Source organism: Coregonus lavaretus, assembly GCF_964263955.1.
Source record: "Coregonus lavaretus genome assembly, chromosome: 24".
Classification (NCBI taxonomy): Eukaryota; Metazoa; Chordata; class Actinopteri; order Salmoniformes; family Salmonidae; genus Coregonus; species Coregonus lavaretus.
In genome coordinates this window covers 44,809,586-44,832,814 of record NC_140011.1, presented here as the reverse complement: position 1 = coordinate 44,832,814, position 23,229 = coordinate 44,809,586, and the positions used below count along the sequence as shown (strand labels likewise).

The 23,229-nt window shown below is 48.5% G+C and overlaps 1 protein-coding gene across 1 annotated transcript in view; it reads left to right on the top strand.

The window, feature by feature from the left end:
* Positions 1-23,194, top strand: part of LOC311099712 (sphingomyelin phosphodiesterase-like) — a 23,930-nt gene extending 736 nt beyond the window's left edge. The window contains exons 2-9 of the mRNA XM_084140452.1: positions 3,643-3,761; positions 4,024-4,225; positions 10,109-10,389; positions 10,466-10,636; positions 13,288-13,459; positions 16,686-16,762; positions 22,010-22,155; positions 22,718-23,194. Of these exons, the coding sequence (XP_083996578.1) occupies positions 3,643-3,761; positions 4,024-4,225; positions 10,109-10,389; positions 10,466-10,636; positions 13,288-13,459; positions 16,686-16,762; positions 22,010-22,155; positions 22,718-23,172 (1,623 nt within the window). The 3' untranslated portion in view covers positions 23,173-23,194. The remainder of the gene's footprint in view (positions 1-3,642; positions 3,762-4,023; positions 4,226-10,108; positions 10,390-10,465; positions 10,637-13,287; positions 13,460-16,685; positions 16,763-22,009; positions 22,156-22,717) is intronic.
* The last annotated feature ends 35 nt before the right edge of the window (positions 23,195-23,229 follow it).

The following is a 23,229-nucleotide window of genomic DNA, read 5'->3' as shown; positions in this document are numbered from 1 at the left end:
CCTGTGCTAACGGGGGTTAGTACACCGTAAAAGCCTGGACCGCTTGGCACATGTAGGCATACAGGGCAGGAACAACAGCAGCTTGGTTTAAACGCTTTCCCTGTAGGACAGGGGGTTTCAACGCTGGACAGGGGGTTTCAAAGCTTTCCCTACGAGGTCCGGACCACTGCTGGTTTTCTGTTCTACCTGAATTTGAGGGCTGTAGTGTGTTCAAACAAAGAAGACTGACAGGGAAGTTGTCTTCATAAAACCATGACTCCGTTTTGAGACGACATGTTTCAGAAGTCACAAAGGTCTTTGCAATTACAGCTGATCATGTGCGTTAGTACAGCTGATCATGTGCGTTGGTACAGCTGATCATGTGAGTTGGTACAGGTGATCATGTGAGTTGGTACAGGTGATCATGTGAGTTGGTACAGCTGATCATGTGAGTTGGTACAGCTGATCATGTGAGTTGGTACAGCTGATCATGTGAGTTGGTACAGGTGATCATGTGAGTTGGTACAGGTGATCATGTGAGTTGGTACAGGTGATCATGTGAGTTGGTACAGCTGATCATGTGAGTTGGTACAGCTGATCATGTGAGTTGGTACAGGTGATCATGTGAGTGCAGCACCTAACCTTGACCTGGTTCAGTAAACCGCACCGCTCATCTGTGTGACTTAAGTTGTCATAGCTGTATCAAACTAGCAATGGCAATGGGCACGCAATAGACTGGTTGGTTGTTTAGCAACAGAACCGATACGTGTTCTACTGTGGTAAAACAGACAGGGTTGGCTTAGACTGATGACATGTAAACTATACTTCATCTCCATGTTTATTGAAAACATAAATACATTTTGCACAATGAGGGCTTGACGTTTTCAAGTAAATCCTTAGCTAGCTAGAGAATTTTATCCCTATTAGCAATGACATGAAATCAGTCAAAACAAGACATGGTGTCAAGAACAAGCTCAAACGAGCCACGTACGATCCCCCACATGGCAGCGTCTTGTAATTGTTTCCAGCTATCTGACCATTCAAAAATCATAACCCACACCTGCCGGCTACATCAATGCGCGTGCGTTATTCCCGTGACGTTGTCAGACAACCTGTCTTGAGTCTCAAATAGCACCCTATTTCCTTTTTATAGGGCACTGCATTTGACCAGGACCCATACAGAATAGGGTACCGTTTGGGACAGAGACATAGATGTTCCATAATACTTCATCCCAGTAGCAAGCGCTCCAGGCCTATTAATCTCTTTCAATGTATTATTTATTTAACCTTTATTTAACTAGGCAAGTAAAGTTAAGAACACTCTTATTTACAATCACGGCCTACACCGGCCAAACTAAAGGTAGTTGAAATGACGAGCAACCAGAATCACATATAAATATATATATTTTTTTACATTTCTTTTAAATTTTTAGTCATTTTACAACTTGCAGCTTTTGTTAACTAGGGTATAAGGCGATCTCTTGTCTGAAGACAAACTGAAAGTGACATATTTTAGAGGCCTGACTGGAAGACGGCTCTGTGGTTAGGCCTGGTGCTGAGTGAACGTCACTGGACTGGAAGACGGCTCTGTGGTTAGGCCTGGTGCTGAGTGAACGTCACTGGACTGGAAGACGGCTCTGTGGTTAGGCCTGGTGCTGAGTGAACGTCACTGGACTGGAAGACGGCTCTGTGGTTAGGCCTGGTGCTGAGTGAACGTCACTGGACTGGAAGACGGCTCTGTGGTTAGGCCTGGTGCTGAGTGAACATCACTGGACTGGAAGACGGCTCTGTGGTTAGGCCTGGTGCTGAGTGAACATCACTGGACTGGAAGACGGCTCTGTGGTTAGGCCTGGTGCTGAGTGAACGTCACTGGACTGGAAGACGGCTCTGTGGTTAGGCCTGGTGCTGAGTGAACGTCACTGGACTGGAAGACGGCTCTGTGGTTAGGCCTGGTGCTGAGTGAACGTCACTGGACTGGAAGACGGCTCTGTGGTTAGGCCTGGTGCTGAGTGAACGTCACTGGACTGGAAGACGGCTCTGTGGTTAGGCCTGGTGCTGAGTGAACGTCACTGGACTGGAAGACGGCTCTGTGGTTAGGCCTGGTGCTGAGTGAACGTCACTGGACTGGAAGACGGCTCTGTGGTTAGGCCTGGTGCTGAGTGAACGTCACTGGACTGGAAGACGGCTCTGTGGTTAGGCCTGGTGCTGAGTGAACGTCACTGGACTGGAAGACGGCTCTGTGGTTAGGCCTGGTGCTGAGTGAACGTCACTGGACTGGAAGACGGCTCTGTGGTTAGGCCTGGTGCTGAGTGAACGTCACTGGACTGGAAGACGGCTCTGTGGTTAGGCCTGGTGCTGAGTGAACGTCACTGGACTGGAAGACGGCTCTGTGGTTAGGCCTGGTGCTGAGTGAACGTCACTGGACTGGAAGACGGCTCTGTGGTTAGGCCTGGTGCTGAGTGAACGTCACTGGACTGGAAGACGGCTCTGTGGTTAGGCCTGGTGCTGAGTGAACGTCACTGGACTGGAAGACGGCTCTGTGGTTAGGCCTGGTGCTGAGTGAACGTCACTGGACTGGAAGACGGCTCTGTGGTTAGGCCTGGTGCTGAGTGAACGTCACTGGACTGGAAGACGGCTCTGTGGTTAGGCCTGGTGCTGAGTGAACGTCACTGGACTGGAAGACGGCTCTGTGGTTAGGCCTGGTGCTGAGTGAACGTCACTGGACTGGAAGACGGCTCTGTGGTTAGGCCTGGTGCTGAGTGAACGTCACTGGACTGGAAGACGGCTCTGTGGTTAGGCCTGGTGCTGAGTGAACGTCACTGGACTGGAAGACGGCTCTGTGGTTAGGCCTGGTGCTGAGTGAACGTCACTGGACTGGAAGACGGCTCTGTGGTTAGGCCTGGTGCTGAGTGAACGTCACTGGACTGGAAGACGGCTCTGTGGTTAGGCCTGGTGCTGAGTGAACGTCACTGGACTGGAAGACGGCTCTGTGGTTAGGCCTGGTGCTGAGTGAACGTCACTGGACTGGAAGACGGCTCTGTGGTTAGGCCTGGTGCTGAGTGAACGTCACTGAGGCATCACTGAGGCAAACCGGGTGCATTTTGGGTGAGACTGAAAAATTGGGCTGAAGCATGATATTGAGATCTGACGATCACAACCAAAAATGGTGGATTTAACCAAAAATGGTGGATTTAAGTGATGATGTCCCACTCAGACCGTTGTAACAGTTCCGGTCTGCTTAGACACCAATGTGATGGCAGCTGGGTCTTGTCTGCTTAGACACCAATGTGATGGCAGCTGGGTCTTGTCTGCTTAGACACCAATGTGATGGCAGCTGGGTCTTGTCTGCTTAGTTCATTGACTGTAGATGAACCAGGGGAAAAAAAGGAGCCAATGAAATGTCTCGCTTTTCTCTATAGTCTGTCAACCTGGTTAGAAGATTCACCAAATCAAGAGGGAATAAGCAGGGAATCTGGAATCCTCCCATCAGGGTTTTGTGATTTTTGCAACCCTAGTTTCAACTTGTATAATTTCATATCTGAGGAAATTGGTGGTTGTCTCTCTCTTCTCCCATGTACAGTGATGTGAATGTTGAGCAGGCCGTGGGTGAGGCCTGTATCCGTCTGTCTAACCTCTCTCCTCGCTACTTCCTCTCCCATGTAGAGTGATGTTAATGAGGAGCGTGTAGCGCGGGCCGTGGGAGAGGCCTGTATCCGTCTCCACCTGGCTGAAGAGCGGGTCTGTCGACAAATCACGGAGCTGTTCAGAGATGACTTCATCAGGTAGGCTTGGGATTGGTCCTGATTCTCTGACATCATCCTCTTTTTCATGAATAAATGTTTCAAATCCAACATTTTTCCTGATCTATCATGAGTCTGCTGCAGTGCATGGTAGGACAGTGACTGCATACACATCTGAAGAGATTCTGTCCTCAGCATTTATTTAATGAGGTGACGTGCTCGCTGCTCCTGGACTACATGCCTTTTTGTTTTGATGGAGATGGGTAGATTTAAGTAATGGTTATGTCCTTCATCCTGTTTTCAGGGCCTTGCAGCAGTCTCTGTTGTGGCCGTCGGAGGCCTGTGCTGTGCTGGTGGGGAGGTCATGCGGACGCTTCGATATCTATGCCCCCTGGAACGTTACCCTACCCCAGATCCCAAAACCCCCAGTCACCCCACCCACGCCCCCCAAGCCCGGAGCACCACAGAGCAGGGTCCTCTTCCTCACAGACATACACTGGGATCAGGTAAGTCAATGTGGTAGGACAGTTTTTCAGGCCTCTCCTCACGGAAGACGTTTCACCGTGGCTGTAGTCCTGAACTAGCTCACCTAATTTCGCTAATCATTAAGTTGTTGACAAGTTCAATTGGGTGTGCTCTGGAGTAGTGGGTATCTATTCACTTAGATCATTCCTTTTGAGAACGCAGTAGCTATACAACGATATATAACATATACAGAAAAGACAGGAATGCCTATGGGGGAGGTGATGCCGTATATGTTCAGAGCCATATACCTGTGAAGCTTATGTTAAGTGTTGTGGTTGCAAGTTCACCTGCCTCATCTAAATCATCTTATTTAGTGGTGCTGCTATAGGCCAAGTGTTAACAGTCAGTATTTGGATAATGGTTGCAATGCTTGATAGTGTGTGATGTTAACAGAGGTCTATTTTCTGGTTAGTAACTAGCTATGAAGAGGAAGCTTCTGTGACTAATGGCTGTAACATGACCCAGGTTATCACTCAACCAACTACAGTGCATACCAATAGTGTTGGATCTGTGATCATATCTTCACTAATGCTCCAGAGTTTTGCTCCAAAGCAATATCAATTCCCATTGGCTGTAGTGACCATAACATAGTGGCAATGACAAGGCCAAAGGTTGGGCCTAAAGTAATTTATAAAGGATCATACAAAATGTTGTTTAACCTCTTAAATGTAAAGTCCCTGTATTTGGGGACCTTATTTAGATTTTTAAAAAATTAAATTCAGTCCGGTATGAGAACGGTAGCCGCTATCTGCAAAAGCAGAGTGTCTTGGCTATTGATCTGTGCCTTAAAATCTTTGGTGTGACCTACTACCATATATGGGGATACGAATGTATAAGTGCAGGCTGAGCCGATGACCTCATTTCAAGATGGCTGCTACCTACGTTCCGGTTAGCGTTGTGAAGCATAAACTAAGTAAACATAAACAAAAAAAACACGGAATACGTCGACACACACCGAACGCCGGGACTCCACAGATCATGAGGAGGTGTTATTTGTCTGCCTGTGACCTGCCGTTATTGATCACCAGCCCCGAGAGTCAAAATGTTTATTTTACACAACGTTTTCACCAAACAGCAAACATCTTACAAGTTAAGCTTCGATTTTGGGGGGGGGGGGGGGGTAGGTAATAACTAAGAATATCAAACAGGAAGCTAAAAAGGCAGCTATGAATAAGTATACCGGCATAGAAGCTTTGAATAAAATACTGGTCGGACACGGATTAGGGGAGCGATTTGGACAACGAGGATTTCGACTCGTCCGACGAAGATTGATTTCTAGAAGGATTGGATCCACTTTTAGATCCGTAAGTAAATTATTTTTATGACTTTATATAGCTACTACTATGTATTTCATTTTTTATAAGTTATCTGCTTTCTATGCTTTGGATTTAGTTTACGTAGGCCTATGTAATTTCAATGTTATATAATTCCGAAGTAGTTATTGTCTATGTTTTCATATTAGTTTGCTGTTCTAAGTTTCATCCTTGTAACTTTGGAGAGGCCACTAAACTCTCGTGGCCATTGTTTATTTGTGGTTCTCACCTCTGCTTTTGTCACCAAAGTGTTGCTGTTTGCAGTGTGTGTGCTTCACACCTATGTGAGTCACTGTACAGAAAGTTTAGGTGTTTTTACTTTACAGTAATGTCGTTTTGTAAATTTAGTCAAATGTAATTCTGTGTGTCTTAGAACAATATGTCCCTTTATTTTATTCACAGGATTTGGACGTTTGGGAGCCCCCCCTCCCCAGCAAGCGCCCCCGCCGGTCAAGGTCTTCACCCCCCCCCCCCAACTGCTATGTCAATCACCCCGTATGATGGTTCTACATCCACTTTTCATAGACCTCTTGAAAAATAAAATAGGGGCTTGTGGCACCATACGTCCTAACAGAATGGGTTTCCCCAAGACCAAGGTAAACCACATGACCAAGACAGCGGAGAGCGGGACCATACGTTGGATCAGGACTAACCAGCTGCTTTTTGTGAAATGGAAGGGCACTAGGGAAGTAACCATGCTCACCACACAGCATAAGGCATTCAATAACGACCATGTCTCAAGGAGGGTGAAAAGGGAAGAATGTTTCTGTGAAGGACTACAATGCCAGCGTGGGGGGTGTCGACCTATCCACAAGACCAGGAAGTGGTATAAGACTTTTTCTTACCACTATCCGACACACCAAAAGACAAAAAGGAAGAAACTGCACAAAACACAGGGGGGGGAAGAATGGGTGAAATGCCAGTTTGCATTATGTTTCCTGGCAGAGAGGGCCTGCTTCAAAGACTATCACAACATGCACAAGCTACGGTGAAAGTGAAAATCTAATCATCTACACCCTGGGAAGTAAAATGAACACGAATGCTAATGTAAACAGTTCATTTGTATGTGGGAGCAAAACATTGGATATGCCTAGGCTAAATGTTCAGGCACTTTGGAGAGGTTGAAAAAAACACTTGGATATCCCCTGTATGTCCCCCGACACCTCCGCAATGTTTGAGAGAGGTTGGTGTTGTAGAAATTTAGTTTCTATGGTGAACATTCACTTTTAGGCACAGCCAGTGTGCAAAAAACAGTGCAATTACCACATTTGGACCCTTTTGGAGAGGTTGAATGTACCCTGGATACCCCATAACACCACCACAATGTTTGAGTGAGGTTGATATGGTAGAAATTGTTTTTATACTGAACAAGTAGCATTCAGGGATTGTGAAACTGTAATTATCTAATTTACAGACATGTGCCACTTTGGAGAGGTTTAAGGACACTTGGAAACGTCCCGTGACCACACCTGACAACACATACTAAAACATCTGCCCATTTCTAGTTGTTAGGACGATCAATGCCTTTAAAAAATATATATATATGATATTGTTCACATGTTGTGGAAGCCATCTGATGTGTTTCCAGCTCTGGGCATCAATAATTCACTTATTATAGCTTGTCAATGAAAGATGACTTTCAAAATAAAAAAAAGTTATTTTGTGTGTGTGCTTGATCTTGTGTATTCTGAACTATGTAACTCCTATCTTCTGATGATAATTTCCTCATCTCTCAGATGTCTTTCCAAATATACCAAGTCAGAATCATGTAATTACACCTGAATAGCACTACATTTTTCCGTTTCCATTTAAGAGGTTAATCTAAGGAAGTGGCTAAATTAAGGTGACAGGGCATCCTATTGCGCGCCGGGTAGTAGGCGAACTTGCCGTCTTGAACCATTTCATGAAGGTACAGACTTTGCCTTCCCAGAGAGCAAATCAAGTGCACTATAGGCCCACCGCTGGCCAATCGGATGGCTCAGATGACCATGTCTGCAGTAACGTAGCAGGCGTAAAAGAAAGCTACAGCGAAGTTGATACTGTGAGATTTCAAAACGTTTTAAAACCATGACGAGACCGTCAACGAACACAGCAAAGAGCTGCTGTTTTTGAGTGACTTTTATGTTCTTACTCAGCACTGTCAACACTTTGTATTCAACACTTTTATAAGCCATAAAATGCACTTTCTTCCTATTTCCACTCAGCGTTACAACAAGTACTGCAGCAGTAATGAATGAGTAGGAAAGTGGATCTATAGGCTTGTGTTATTATTATTAGCAGCTTGGGTCTTTTTTTTATATCGAGGAATATTTCACTGTCTCTGGTCGTAGGAGAAACAACATGAATTTGTGCATGAGGCAGAAGTAATGCGATGCGACTCGAGTTTCACCATCAGCTGGAAGACGGTGTCCCTTTTTGTGGTCAGTGTCAGTGGAGGAAAGGGAGAGTGGAGGGATGCTGAGAGGCAGTGGAGGAAAGGGAGAGAGGAGGGATGGTGAGAGGCGAAGGAAAGGGAGAGAGGAGGGCTGGTGAGAGGCAGTGGAGGAAAGGGAGAGAGGAGGGATGCTGAGAGGCGAAGGAAAGGGAGAGAGGAGGGCTGGTGAGAGGCAGTGGAGGAAAGGGAGAGAGGAGGGCTGGTGAGAGGCAGTGGAGGAAAGGGAGAGAGGAGGGCTGGTGAGAGGCGAAGGAAAGGGAGAGAGGAGGGCTGGTGAGAGGCGAAGGAAAGGGAGAGAGGAGGGATGGTGAGAGGCGAAGGAAAGGGAGAGAGGAGGGCTGGTGAGAGGCGAAGGAAAGGGAGAGAGGAGGGCTGGTGAGAGGCGAAGGAAAGGGAGAGAGGAGGGCTGGTGAGAGGCGGAGGAAAGGGAGAGAGGAGGGCTGGTGAGAGGCAGTGGAGGAAAGGGAGAGAGGAGGGCTGGTGAGAGGCGAAGGAAAGGGAGAGAGGAGGGCTGGTGAGAGGCGAAGGAAAGGGAGAGAGGAGGGCTGGTGAGAGGCAGTGGAGGAAAGGGAGAGAGGAGGGATGGTGAGAGGCAGTGGAGGAAAGGGAGAGAGGAGGGATGGAGAGAGGCGGAGGAAAGGGAGAGCGGAGGGATGGTGAGAGGCGAACCCCTTAGTCTGCTGCTCTCTCCCTCCACTGAGACGGACCATCAGATGGAGGCACCATCAGCCCAGTAAAATATAAAGCTCATTATTTAATTTAAATATAAATTTTTTTAAATGGCAGAAACAATGCTTTGGCCGGGCAATTGAATCAAAGCCAATATGCAGTGATAATGTATTGGACCTATAGCCTACTGCACTAACCTCATTGCTACAGTACTGTTTTTAATTGGTTAATGTTGCATAGGCTTATGTTTTTAAATCCTGTTAAAAAATAATAATCTGGGTAGATCTCGGATTTCGTTTTGACTCGGTGATCTTGACTCCCCTGTTAACACTATTTGTGATCGATTCAACGCAATAATGTTATGGGAATAATGCATTTTTATTTTGAAGTAGTAGTTTCTTGCATCAAACAACACTTTCAGTCACCTTGTCTGAAGTGGATAAACAGGTTGTCACACCCTGCATTTTTTTTTTTTTTTTTCCAAAAGTCTCATGGAATGTAGGTCTACATTGAACACCACACATTGGCTGCTACTGTAGGCTGAATGATAGAACAGCTATTTTCCATGTTAAAATGTTATGGGATGCATTTTCTCCATTGTTTTTGATGGTAGGCCACTCTGGTAGGCCTACATTATGATCAAATAGACACAGTAGCCTACTTGGCCACTGTTTAAAACTAACTTCAAGCGGGTACAGCCTCAGTGTTCGTAGTAAACGCGCTCTGGCAGTTGCACAGAACTTCCACAACGTTCAAGTTTGCGCTCAACAGACCTGAAATTTGCTCCATGCCGAAAAAATGTAGGGAACATTGGTGACCACCATTTTGTCTCATGCAGCGGGACACATCTCCCTTCGCATAGATCCATGTCGTCGTACAGCCACGACTCGGTGAAACAACATTAAGATATTACAGTTTATAATGTCCCGTTGGTAGGATAGTCTTGATCGGAGATCATCCAGTTTATTATCCAGTGATTGTACGTTGGCCAATGGGGTGTGCGGTGTCCCTCAGGGCTCTTCCTTGGGCTCTTACTCTTTATTTGGACAAGGAGCTAGAATGACTGAATGCTGATGATTCACACTCTGCATGTCAGCACCAAAAGCCAGTTGAGCTCACTGAAATTCTAAATAAGGAGTTAAACAGTATTAGAATGGGTGATACCTTTTTTTTTTTTTTTTTATAAACTGATCTTCAAATGCATCTAAAACTAAAAGGGGGGGGGGGGGGGAATAACTTTATAGGCATTTCATTAAGTTTAGCTTCAACTAACGCAAGATAATCGCTTCAAGCATTGTGGCAATCATCATTAATGTTCTGTAATGTCATTCTTTGTGTGGAACCCCAGGAAGAATAGTTGCTGCTTTCGCAACAGCTAATGGAGATCCTAATCAAATAACAAATAAATAAAAATATCTTATGTCCATCCTGGTGTTATTTGTGAACAGGAGTATGCGGTGGGCAGCTCTGCTGACTGTAAGGACCCGCTGTGTTGTCGTAACGAGTCTGGATCTCCCAGCTGGCGTCGGAGAGGGGCTGGGTTCTGGGGCTCCTACAGTAAATGTGACCTGCCCCTGAGAACTGTGGAGAACCTGTTGGAGAACGCAGCTAGAACCGGACCATGGGACTGGGTCTACTGGACGGGAGATATACCCGCTCATAACATCTGGTCTCAAACCAGGAATCAACAACTGTCTGAACTCTCCGTTATCACCAGACTGATACACAGGTACACATGGGGATACACAATCTCACACACAGGTTGAACGGTAACTGACCACCTTATTCTTCTTCTCTCTCTGTAGTCACCTAGGTAACGTGAAGGTGTACCCGGCGATCGGTAACCATGAGAGCACACCTGTCAACAGTTTCCCCCCGCCGTTCGTCCATGGCAACCGGTCGTCAAGCTGGCTCTATGACACCATGGCCGAGGAGTGGGCGCCATGGTTACCAGAACAGGCCCTGAAGACCCTTCGGTATGATGATGATTGACTGAATAATCTTCTAGCTCAGCAGCCAAATGGGCCTACAGGGTTGGATGGAGTAGGGTAGGAAGTTCCCCCTAGATGCTGATCCTGGGTAAGTTTAGCTTTTCCCCCACACTAAAGCTGATCCCATATCTGTATCTAGCGGGAAACTGATCCCAGATGGGGAGGAGTAGCCATCTGTAGTGGGGAGTAGTTCTGCTGAGGCGGCGGTTGTGTTCCCCTGCTCAGACATTGCATGCATCAACCAATGGTTATGTGCCACGTCACATTTTACGTCATTTAGCAGACGCTCTTATCCAGAGCGACTTACAGTTAGTGAGTGCATACATTATTATTATTTTTATTTATTTTTTCATACCCCCCGTGGGAATCAAACACACAACCCTGGCGTTGCAAACGCCATGCTCTACCAACTGAGCTACATCCCTGCCGGCCATTCCCTCCCCTACCCTAGACGACGCTGGGCCAATTGTGCACCGCCCCATGGGTCTCCCGGTCGCGGCCGACTACGACAGAGCCTGGATTAGAACCAGGATCTCTAGTGGCACAGCCTTAGACCACTGCGCCACTCGGGAGTTGACTCAATGACTGCATTTGGGCACCAGATTGCAGTATCATGATGTGGTTAGCTGACATGTTAAAACCCCTATCCATGCGTTGTGAGATCTGGCATGCTTCAGCAACGCCTGGGCAGAGGAACACTACCTGTCTGGGCCAGCAACACATGGGTCCAGTGCCGTCAACGTCATTTTAAGGCAGCCCCTCCACACCTCTCTGATTTTAGAGGGGTTGGGTTAACTGTGGAAGACATTTTAGTTGAATGTATATAATTTAGTTGTGCAACTGACCAGGTATCTCCTCCCCCCTCCCCGACTGGATCAGCTAAACATACAGTGCATTCGGACAGTTTTCAGACCCCTTCCCGTTTTCCACGTTGTGTTACGTTACAGCCATATTCAAAAATGGATTAAATCAATAAAAATTCTACACACAATACCCCATAATGACGAAGCGAAAACAGGTTTGTAGAAATGTTTGCACATTTATTCAAAATAAAAAAACAAATACCTTATTTAAATAAGTATTCAGACCCTTTGCTATGAGACTCGAAATTGAGCTCCGGTGCATCCTGTTTCCATTGATTTATCCTTGATGTTTCTACAACTTGATTGGAGTCCACCTGTGGTAAATTCAATTGATTGGACATGATTTGGAAAGGCACACACCTGTCTATATAAGGTCCCACAGTTGAGAGTGCATATCAGAGCAAAAACCAAGCCATGAGGTCGAAGGAATTGTCCGTAGAGCTCCGAGACAGGATTGTGTCGAGGCACAGGTCTGGGGAAGGGTACCAAAAAATGTCTGCAGCATTGAAGGTCCCCAAGAACACAGTGTCCTCCATCATTCTTAAATGGAAGAAGTTTGGAACCACCAAGACTCTTCCTAGAGTTGGCCGCCCAGCCAAACTGAGCAATTGGGGGAGAAGGGCCTTGGTCAGGGAGGTGACCAAGAACCCGATGGTCACTCTGACAGAGCTCTAGAGTTCCTCTGTGGAGATGGGAGAACCTTCCAGAAGGACAACGACCCTAAGCGCACAGCCAAGACAACGCAGGAGTGGCTTCGGGACAAGTCTCCGAATGTCCTTGAAAATGTGAAAACGCTCCCATTACAACCTGACAGAGCTTGAGAGGATCTGCAGAGAAGAATGGGAGAACCTCTCCAAATACAGGTGTGCCAAGCTTGTAGCGTCATACCCAAGAAGACTCGAGGCTGTAATCGCTGCCAAAGGTTATTCAACAAAGTACTGAGTAAAGGGTCTGAATACTTATGTAAATGTGATATTTCTGTTTTTTATAAACCTGTTTTTGCTTTGTCATTATGAGGTATTGTGTGTAGATCGATGGGTAAAAAAACAACAACAATGTAATCCGTTTTAGAATAAGGCTGTAACAAAATGTGGAAAAAGTAAAGGGGTCTGAATACTTTCTGAATCCACTGTAGGCCCATCTGTGGTGGTGGAGGTTGGGCCAGGCACCAGAAAGGGTATGGGTTAGTTGCTGGTCACAGACTCAGAGGAACTAGTTAATGGAGTAGTTTACCCCTAAACAAGGCAATAGTAAACAATGTCGTCCCCCCACGAATGATGCAGCACACCCCCCTTGGGCCAATTCGTGACAATTTTATAACAAATTTGCATTAATTAATAAGTGAAAACATTCAACTTGATGGGTCCCAATAGATTTCAGTTGGTTACTATAGCGACCCCCTGGCCATTCTGCTGGATCTTAATGACTCGTTATTCAGCCAAGTTGTCAATGAGATCACGTGTGACTAACATGCCTACTAACAAACGGACGGCGACCATAGTCCCCCGGACGGCGACCGATTTCCCCTTGGGCGACCATAGTCCCCCTCCATTTCCCCTTGGGCGACCATAGTCCCCCTCCATTTCCCCTTGGGCGACCATAGTCCCCCTCCATTTCCCCTTGGGCGACAAAGGTTTTCAGAGATGTTATACAGTAACATCGTCCAGGTGGCATTGGATTGTGATGTCATTTCTCTGTGATTGAGGCTTTTATATTTCTGCTAATTTGTTTCCCTCGCTCTCCCTCACCCCTCTCCCTCACCCCTCTATCCAGGCATGGTGGGTTCTACACGGTAGAGGTCCAGCCAGGTCTTCGAGTGGTGTCTCTGAACATGAACTTCTGTGCCAGGGAAAATTACTGGCTGATGGTCAACTCTACTGACCCTGCTAACCAGCTCCAGTGGCTGATCCACATACTACAGGCCAGCGAGGAGAAGGGAGAGAGGGTGAGGAGGGTTATAGATGACCAGCTCCAGTGGCTGGCCAATATACTGCAGGCTACTGGGAGGAGGAGGGTTATAGATGACCAGCTCCAGGTGGCTGGCCAATATACTGCAGGCTACTGGGAGGAGGAGGGTTATAGATGACCAGCTCCAGGTGGCTGGCCAATATACTGCAGGCTACTGGGAGGAGGAGGGTTATAGATGACCAGCTCCAGTGGCTGGTCAATATACTGCAGGCTACTGGGAGGAGGAGGAGGGTTATAGATGACCAGCTCCAGGTGGCTGGCCAATATACTGCAGGCTACTGGGAGGAGGAGGAGGGTTATAGATGACCAGCTCCAGGTGGCTAGTCAATATACTGCAGGCTACTGGGAGGAGGAGGGTTATAGATGACCAGCTCCAGGTGGCTGGCCAATATACTGCAGGCTACTGGGAGGAGGAGGAGGGTTATAGATGACCAGCTCCAGGTGGCTGGCCAATATACTGCAGGCTACTGGGAGGAGGAGGGTTATAGATGACCAGCTCCAGGTGGCTGGCCAATATACTGCAGGCTACTGGGAGGAGGAGGGTTATAGATGACCAGCTCCAGGTGGCTGGCCAATATACTGCAGGCTACTGGGAGGAGGAGGAGGGTTATAGATGACCAGCTCCAGGTGGCTGGCCAATATACTGCAGGCTACTGGGAGGAGGAGGGTTATAGATGACCAGCTCCAGGTGGCTGGCCAATATACTGCAGGCTACTGGGAGGAGGAGGGTTATAGATGACCAGCTCCAGGTGGCTGGCCAATATACTGCAGGCTACTGGGAGGAGGAGGGTTATAGATGACCAGCTCCAGGTGGCTGGCCAATATACTGCAGGCTACTGGGAGGAGGAGGAGGGTTATAGATGACCAGCTCCAGGTGGCTGGCCAATATACTGCAGGCTACTGGGAGGAGGAGGAGGGTTATAGATGACCAGCTCCAGGTGGCTGGTCAATATACTGCAGGCTACTGGGAGGAGGAGGGTTATAGATGACCAGCTCCAGTGGCTGGCCAATATACTGCAGGCTACTGGGAGGAGGAGGAGGGTTATAGATGACCAGCTCCAGTGGCTGGCCAATATACTGCAGGCTACTGGGAGGAGGAGGAGGGTTATAGATGACCAGCTCCAGGTGGCTGGCCAATATACTGCAGGCTACTGGGAGGAGGAGGAGGGTTATAGATGACCAGCTCCAGGTGGCTGGCCAATATACTGCAGGCTACTGGGAGGAGGAGGGTTATAGATGACCAGCTCCAGGTGGCTGGCCAATATACTGCAGGCTACTGGGAGGAGGAGGGTTATAGATGACCAGCTCTAGGTGGCTGGCCAATATACTACAGGCTACTGGGAGGAGGAGGGTTATAGATGACCAGCTCCAGGTGGCTGGCCAATATACTGCAGGCTACTGGGAGGAGGAGGGTTATAGATGACCAGCTCCAGGTGGCTGGCCAATATACTGCAGGCTACTGGGAGGAGGAGGGTTATAGATGACCAGCTCCAGGTGGCTGGCCAATATACTGCAGGCTACTGGGAGGAGGAGGAGGGTTATAGATGACCAGCTCCAGGTGGCTGGCCAATATACTACAGGCTACTGGGAGGAGGAGGGTTATAGATGACCAGCTCCAGGTGGCTGGCCAATATACTGCAGGCTACTGGGAGGAGGAGGGTTATAGATGACCAGCTCCAGGTGGCTGGCCAATATACTGCAGGCTACTGGGAGGAGGAGGAGGGTTATAGATGACCAGCTCCAGGTGGCTGGCCAATATACTGCAGGCTACTGGGAGGAGGAGGAGGGTTATAGATGACCAGCTCCAGGTGGCTGGCCAATATACTGCAGGCTACTGGGAGGAGGAGGAGGGTTATAGATGACCAGCTCCAGGTGGCTGGCCAATATACTGCAGGCTACTGGGAGGAGGAGGGTTATAGATGACCAGCTCCAGGTGGCTGGCCAATATACTGCAGGCTACTGGGAGGAGGAGGGTTATAGATGACCAGCTCCAGGTGGCTGGCCAATATACTGCAGGCTACTGGGAGGAGGAGGGTTATAGATGACCAGCTCCAGGTGGCTGGCCAATATACTGCAGGCTACTGGGAGGAGGAGGGTTATAGATGACCAGCTCCAGGTGGCTGGCCAATATACTGCAGGCTACTGGGAGGAGGAGGGTTATAGATGACCAGCTCCAGGTGGCTGGCCAATATACTGCAGGCTACTGGGAGGAGGAGGAGGGTTATAGATGACCAGCTCCAGGTGGCTGGCCAATATACTGCAGGCTACTGGGAGGAGGAGGGTTATAGATGACCAGCTCCAGGTGGCTGGCCAATATACTGCAGGCTACTGGGAGGAGGAGGAGGGTTATAGATGACCAGCTCCAGGTGGCTGGCCAATATACTGCAGGCTACTGGGAGGAGGAGGGTTATAGATGACCAGCTCCAGGTGGCTGGCCAATATACTGCAGGCTACTGGGAGGAGGAGGGGGGTGTAACTAACCCGCTCCAATATCACAGGCCAGCGAGGAGAAGGGAGAGAACTTCTGGCTAATGTTAAAGATGGAGGTCCGATATGAGTCTGAGGATGTTTAGTTTAGGGATATGCTGAAGAAAATGATTGGGGGGGGGGGGGCGCTGAATTTGTGAGACTTGGTATATTCATTTTTAAAGCGTTGATTTTGGGGAGTCATTTGCTTTGCTGGCTGTAATATAACCATCGTATCTGTCCCTCTCCCCCTCCTGTCTGTCCCTCTCCCCCTCCTGTCTGTCTGTCCCTCTCCCCCTCCTGTCTGTCTGTCCCTCTCCCCCTCCTGTCTGTCTGTCCCTCTCCCCCTCCTGTCTGTCTGTCCCTCTCCCCCTCCTGTCTGTCTGTCCCTCTCCCCCTCCTGTCTGTCTGTCCCTCTCCCCCTCCTGTCTGTCTGTCCCTCTCCCCCCCCTGTCTGTCTGTCCCTCTCCCCCCCCTGTCTGTCTGTCCCTCTCCCCCTCCTGTCTGTCCCTCTCCCCCTCCTGCCTGTCCCTCTCCCCCTCCTGTCTGTCCCTCTCCCCCCCTGTCTGTCTGTCCCTCTCCCCCTCCTGTCTGTCCCTCTCCCCCTCCTGCCTGTCCCTCTCCCCCTCCTGTCTGTCCCTCTCCCCCCCCTGTCTGTCTGTCCCTCTCCCCCTCCTGTCTGTCTGTCCCCCCTCCTGTCTGTCCCTCTCCCCCTCCTGTCTGTCTGTCTGTCTCAGGTCCACATCATTGGTCACATCCCCCCTGGTCTCTGTTTGAGCAGCTGGAGTTGGAACTACTACCACATCATCAACCGGTAGGAAGGGCTAGTGTCTACGTGGTCATGTAACTGATAACTACTACAACATCATCAACCGGTAGGAAGGGCTAGTGTCTACGTGGTCATGTAACTGATAACTACTACCACATCATCAACCGGTAGGAAGGGCTAGTGTCTACGTGGTCATGTAACTGATAACTACTACAACATCATCAACCGGTAGGAAGGGCTAGTGTCTACGTGGTCATGTAACTGATAACTACTACCACATCATCAACCGGTAGGAAGGGCTAGTGTCTGCGTGGTCATGTAACTGATAACTACTACCACATCATCAACCGGTAGGAAGGGCTAGTGTCTGCGTGGTCATGTAGCTGATAACTACTACCACATCATCAACCGGTAGGAAGGGCTAGTGTCTGCGTGGTCATGTAGCTGATAACTACTACCACATCATCAACCGGTAGGAAGGGCTAGTGTCTGCGTGGTCATGTAGCTGATAACTACTACCACATCATCAACCGGTAGGAAGGGCTAGTGTCTGCGTGGTCATGTAGCTGATAACTACTACCACATCATCAACCGGTAGGAAGGGCTAGTGTCTGCGTGGTCATGTTGCTGATAACTACTACCACATCATCAACCGGTAGGAAGGGCTAGTGTCTGCGTGGTCATGTAGCTGATAACTACTACCACATCATCAACCGGTAGGAAGGGCTAGTGTCTGCGTGGTCATGTAGCTGATAACTACTACCACATCATCAACCGGTAGGAAGGGCTAGTGTCTGCGTGGTCATGTTGCTGATAACTACTACCACATCATCAACCGGTAGGAAGGGCTAGTGTCTGCGTGGTCATGTTGCTGATAACTAGTACCACATCATCAACCGGTAGGAAGGGCTAGTGTCTGCGTGGTCATGTAGCTGATAACTAGTACCACATCATCAACCGGTAGGAAGGGCTAGTGTCTGCGTGGTCATGTAGCTGATAACTACTACCACATCATCAACCGGTAGGAAGGGCTAGTGTCTGCGTGGTCATGTAGCTGATAACTACTACCACATCATCAACCGGTAGGAAGGGCTAGTGTCTGCGTGGTCATGTAGCTGATAACTACTACCACATCATCAACCGGTAGGAAGGGCTAGTGTCTGCGTGGTCATGTAGCTGATAACTACTACCACATCATCAACCGGTAGGAAGGGCTAGTGTCTGCGTGGTCATGTAGCTGATAACTACTACCACATCATCAACCGGTAGGAAGGGCTAGTGTCTGCGTGGTCATGTAGCTGATAACTACTACCACATCATCAACCGGTAGGAAGGGCTAGTGTCTGCGTGGTCATGTAGCTGATAACTACTACCACATCATCAACCGGTAGGAAGGGCTAGTGTCTGCGTGGTCATGTAGCTGATAACTACTACCACATCATCAACCGGTAGGAAGGGCTAGTGTCTGCGTGGTCATGTAGCTGATAACTACTACCACATCATCAACCGGTAGGAAGGGCTAGTGTCTGCGTGGTCATGTAGCTGATAACTACTACCACATCATCAACCGGTAGGAAGGGCTAGTGTCTGCGTGGTCATGTAGCTGATAACTACTACCACATCATCAACCGGTAGGAAGGGCTAGTGTCTACGTGGTCATGTAGCTGATAACTACTACCACATCATCAACCGGTAGGAAGGGCTAGTGTCTACGTGGTCATGTAGCTGATAACTACTACCACATCATCAACCGGTAGGAAGGGCTAGTGTCTACGTGGTCATGTAGCTGATAACTACTACCACATCATCAACCGGTAGGAAGGGCTAGTGTCTACGTGGTCATGTAACTGATAACTACTACCACATCATCAACCGGTAGGAAGGGCTAGTGTCTACGTGGTCATGTTGCTGATAACTACTACCACATCATCAACCGGTAGGAAGGGCTAGTGTCTGCGTGGTCATGTTGCTGATAACTACTACCACATCATCAACCGGTAGGAAGGGCTAGTGTCTGCGTGGTCATGTAGCTGATAACTACTACCACATCATCAACCGGTAGGAAGGGCTAGTGTCTACGTGGTCATGTAACTGATAACTACTACCACATCATCAACCGGTAGGAAGGGCTAGTGTCTACGTGGTCATGTAGCTGATAACTACTACCACATCATCAACCGGTAGGAAGGGCTAGTGTCTGCGTGGTCATGTTGCTGATAACTACTACCACATCATCAACCGGTAGGAAGGGCTAGTGTCTGCGTGGTCATGTAGCTGATAACTACTACCACATCATCAACCGGTAGGAAGGGCTAGTGTCTGCGTGGTCATGTAGCTGATAACTACTACCACATCATCAACCGGTAGGAAGGGCTAGTGTCTGCGTGGTCATGTAGCTGATAACTACTACCACATCATCAACCGGTAGGAAGGGCTAGTGTCTGCGTGGTCATGTAGCTGATAACTACTACCACATCATCAACCGGTAGGAAGGGCTAGTGTCTGCGTGGTCATGTTGCTGATAACTACTACCACATCATCAACCGGTAGGAAGGGCTAGTGTCTGCGTGGCCATGTTGCTGATAACTACTACCACATCATCAACCGGTAGGAAGGGCTAGTGTCTGCGTGGTCATGTAGCTGATAACTACTACCACATCATCAACCGGTAGGAAGGGCTAGTGTCTGCGTGGTCATGTAGCTGATAACTACTACCACATCATCAACCGGTAGGAAGGGCTAGTGTCTGCGTGGTCATGTAGCTGATAACTACTACCACATCATCAACCGGTAGGAAGGGCTAGTGTCTGCGTGGTCATGTAGCTGATAACTACTACCACATCATCAACCGGTAGGAAGGGCTAGTGTCTGCGTGGTCATGTAGCTGATAACTACTACCACATCATCAACCGGTAGGAAGGGCTAGTGTCTGCGTGGTCATGTAGCTGATAACTACTACCACATCATCAACCGGTAGGAAGGGCTAGTGTCTGCGTGGTCATGTAGCTGATAACTACTACCACATCATCAACCGGTAGGAAGGGCTAGTGTCTGCGTGGTCATGTAGCTGATAACTACTACCACATCATCAACCGGTAGGAAGGGCTAGTGTCTGCGTGGTCATGTAGCTGATAACTACTACCACATCATCAACCGGTAGGAAGGGCTAGTGTCTGCGTGGTCATGTAGCTGATAACTACTACCACATCATCAACCGGTAGGAAGGGCTAGTGTCTGCGTGGTCATGTAGCTGATAACTACTACCACATCATCAACCGGTAGGAAGGGCTAGTGTCTACGTGGTCATGTAGCTGATAACTACTACCACATCATCAACCGGTAGGAAGGGCTAGTGTCTACGTGGTCATGTAGCTGATAACTACTACCACATCATCAACCGGTAGGAAGGGCTAGTGTCTACGTGGTCATGTAGCTGATAACTACTACCACATCATCAACCGGTAGGAAGGGCTAGTGTCTACGTGGTCATGTTGCTGATAACTACTACCACATCATCAACCGGTAGGAAGGGCTAGTGTCTACGTGGTCATGTTACTGATAACTACTACCACATCATCAACCGGTAGGAAGGGCTAGTGTCTACGTGGTCATGTAACTGATAACTACTACCACATCATCAACCGGTAGGAAGGGCTAGTGTCTACGTGGTCATGTAACTGATAACTACTACCACATCATCAACCGGTAGGAAGGGCTAGTGTCTACGTGGTCATGTAACTGATAACTACTACCACATCATCAACCGGTAGGAAGGGCTAGTGTCTACGTGGTCATGTAACTGATAACTACTACCACATCATCAACCGGTAGGAAGGGCTAGTGTCTACGTGGTCATGTAACTGATAACTACTACCACATCATCAACCGGTAGGAAGGGCTAGTGTCTACGTGGTCAAGTAACTGATAACTACTACCACATCATCAACCGGTAGGAAGGGCTAGTGTCTACGTGGTCATGTAACTGATAACTACTACCACATCATCAACCGGTAGGAAGGGCTAGTGTCTACGTGGTCATGTAACTGATAACTACTACCACATCATCAACCGGTAGGAAGGGCTAGTGTCTACGTGGTCATATAACAGTCCTCTTTTCCTTGGTAGCCACTACATGATCCCAGACTGGAACAATCTACTGTCACTTCAATATATACTGAACACAAATATAAACGCAACATGCAACAATTTCAACGGTTTTACTCTCAGTTCATATAATGAAATCAGTCAATTTAAATACATTCATTAGGCCCTAATCTATGGATTTCACATGTCTGGGCAGGGGCGCAGCCATGGGTGGGCCTGGGAGGGCGTAGGCCCACCCAATGGGGAGCCAGGCCCAGCCAATCAGAATGAGTGTTTCCCCACAAAAGGGCTTTATTACAGACAGAAATACTCCTCAGTTTCATCAGCTGTCCGGGTGGCCGGTCTCAGACGATCCCGCAGGTGAAGAAGCTGGATGTGGAGGTCCTGGGCTGGCGTGGTTACACGTGGTCTGCGGTTGTGAGGCCGGTTGGACGTACTGCCAAATTCTCAAACTACGTTGGTAGAGAAATTAACATTACATTCTCTGGCAACAGGTCTGGTGGACATTCCTGCAGTCAGCAGTTGCACGCTCCCTCAACTTTAGAAGTCTGTGGCATTGTGTTGTGTGACAAAACTGCACATTTTAGAGTGGCCTTTTATTGTCCCCAGCACAAGGTGCACCTGTGTAATGATCGTGCTGTTTAATCAGCTTCTTGATATGCCACACCTGTCAGGTGGATGGATTATCTTGGCAAAGGAAAAATGCTCACTAACAGGGATGTAAACAAATTTGTGCACAACATTTGAGAGAAATTATATTTTTGTGCGTATGGAAAATTTGATATTTTTATTTCGGCTCATGAAACATGGGGCCAACACTTTACATGTTGCGTTTTGTATTTTTGTTCAGTGTATATAACCCCAGACTGGAACCAATCAGTTAGTTATTTTTTTTATATCGTCATGTGGACTCCAGGCGACATTCAGTTCTCTCTCACTGGTTCTCACACCTCTCCTCAGGGACCCCCTTCCATGTGTTCGATCTATTCCAGAGCTAACGCACCTGGTTCAACTTGTCAATTAATCATCAAGCCCTTGAGTTGATTAATCAGGTGAGCTACAACAAAATAGTGGTCTTCCCTGAGGAGAGGTTTAAGAACTAGTTCTCTCTGACTGATGTAAGTTCAGGATCGGATCAACATTTTTCTACTGTGGGAGATTTTAATATGTGTATCCGTCCGTGTCCAGGTATGAGGGTACAATCACGGGTCAGTTCTTTGGCCACACCCACATGGATGAGTTCCAGATGTTTTATGACGAGGAGACGATGACGAGGGCTGTGGGCGTGGCCTTCGTCGCTCCCTCCGTCACCACCTATGTCAACCTCAACCCAGGTACACGCACACAAACCTCAACCCAGGCACACAAACCTCAACCCAGGCACACAAACCTCAACCCAGGCACACAAACCTCAAACCAGGCACACAAACCTCAACCCAGGCACACAAACCTCAACCCAGGCACACAAACCTCAATCCAGGTACACAAACCTCAACCCAGGTACACAAACCTCAACCCAGGTACAAGCACACAAACCTCAACCCAGGCACACAAACCTCAACCCAGGTACAAGCACACAAACCTCAACCCAGGTACAAGCACACAAACCTCAACCCAGGCACACAAACCTCAACCCAGGTCAGATACTTTTACAGTTATCACTCGTGCACATAGACATGCGCGTACAACCTCAAAACCCATGTCAGACAGACTCTATACCCACCGATTGCCAGACCCCCCGCCCCCCGCCCTAACCTAACCCCCCTAAATCAGAATGTATGGTCTCTTCTACTCTGTCAGAGGACAAGACCTCATGAAACTGTTGTATAGTCATGTTCTAGAAACATTTCAAACATTTTCCGTACAACTTCTCTAAATGTTGTTTCTGGTTGCCAGGTTACCGGGTCTACCTGGTTGACGGTAACTACAAGGGCAGTTCTCGGTTCGTTCTGGACCATGAGACGTACATCCTAAACCTTACAGAGGCTAACCGACAGCCTGAAGGAGTCTCCTCCCTGCTCCCCACCACCTCACAACTCCCCCTCTACCCCAACCCTGACCCCAACCCCAAATGGACCCTCCTCTACCGCGCGTCGGAAGCCTACGGCGTCTCCTCCCTGTTCCCGTCGGACTGGGACGGGCTGATCCGGACCTTCCTCCAGGACGACCGTGTGTTCCAGCGGTTCTGGTACCTCAGACATAAAGGCCACGTGTCAGAGCCCTGTAAAGAAGCCTGTAAAACCACCATCCTCTGTTTCCTACGTTCAGGCAGATATGATGAGCTGGAGCAGTGTGATCTGATGCAGTTCAGGAGAGATATGGTTAGAGCTGTTAGGAAGACACTGTGTTGAACTGGGTTAGGGCGGGGGGTTAGGGCAGGGGGCGGGGGGTTAGGGCAGGGGGCGGGG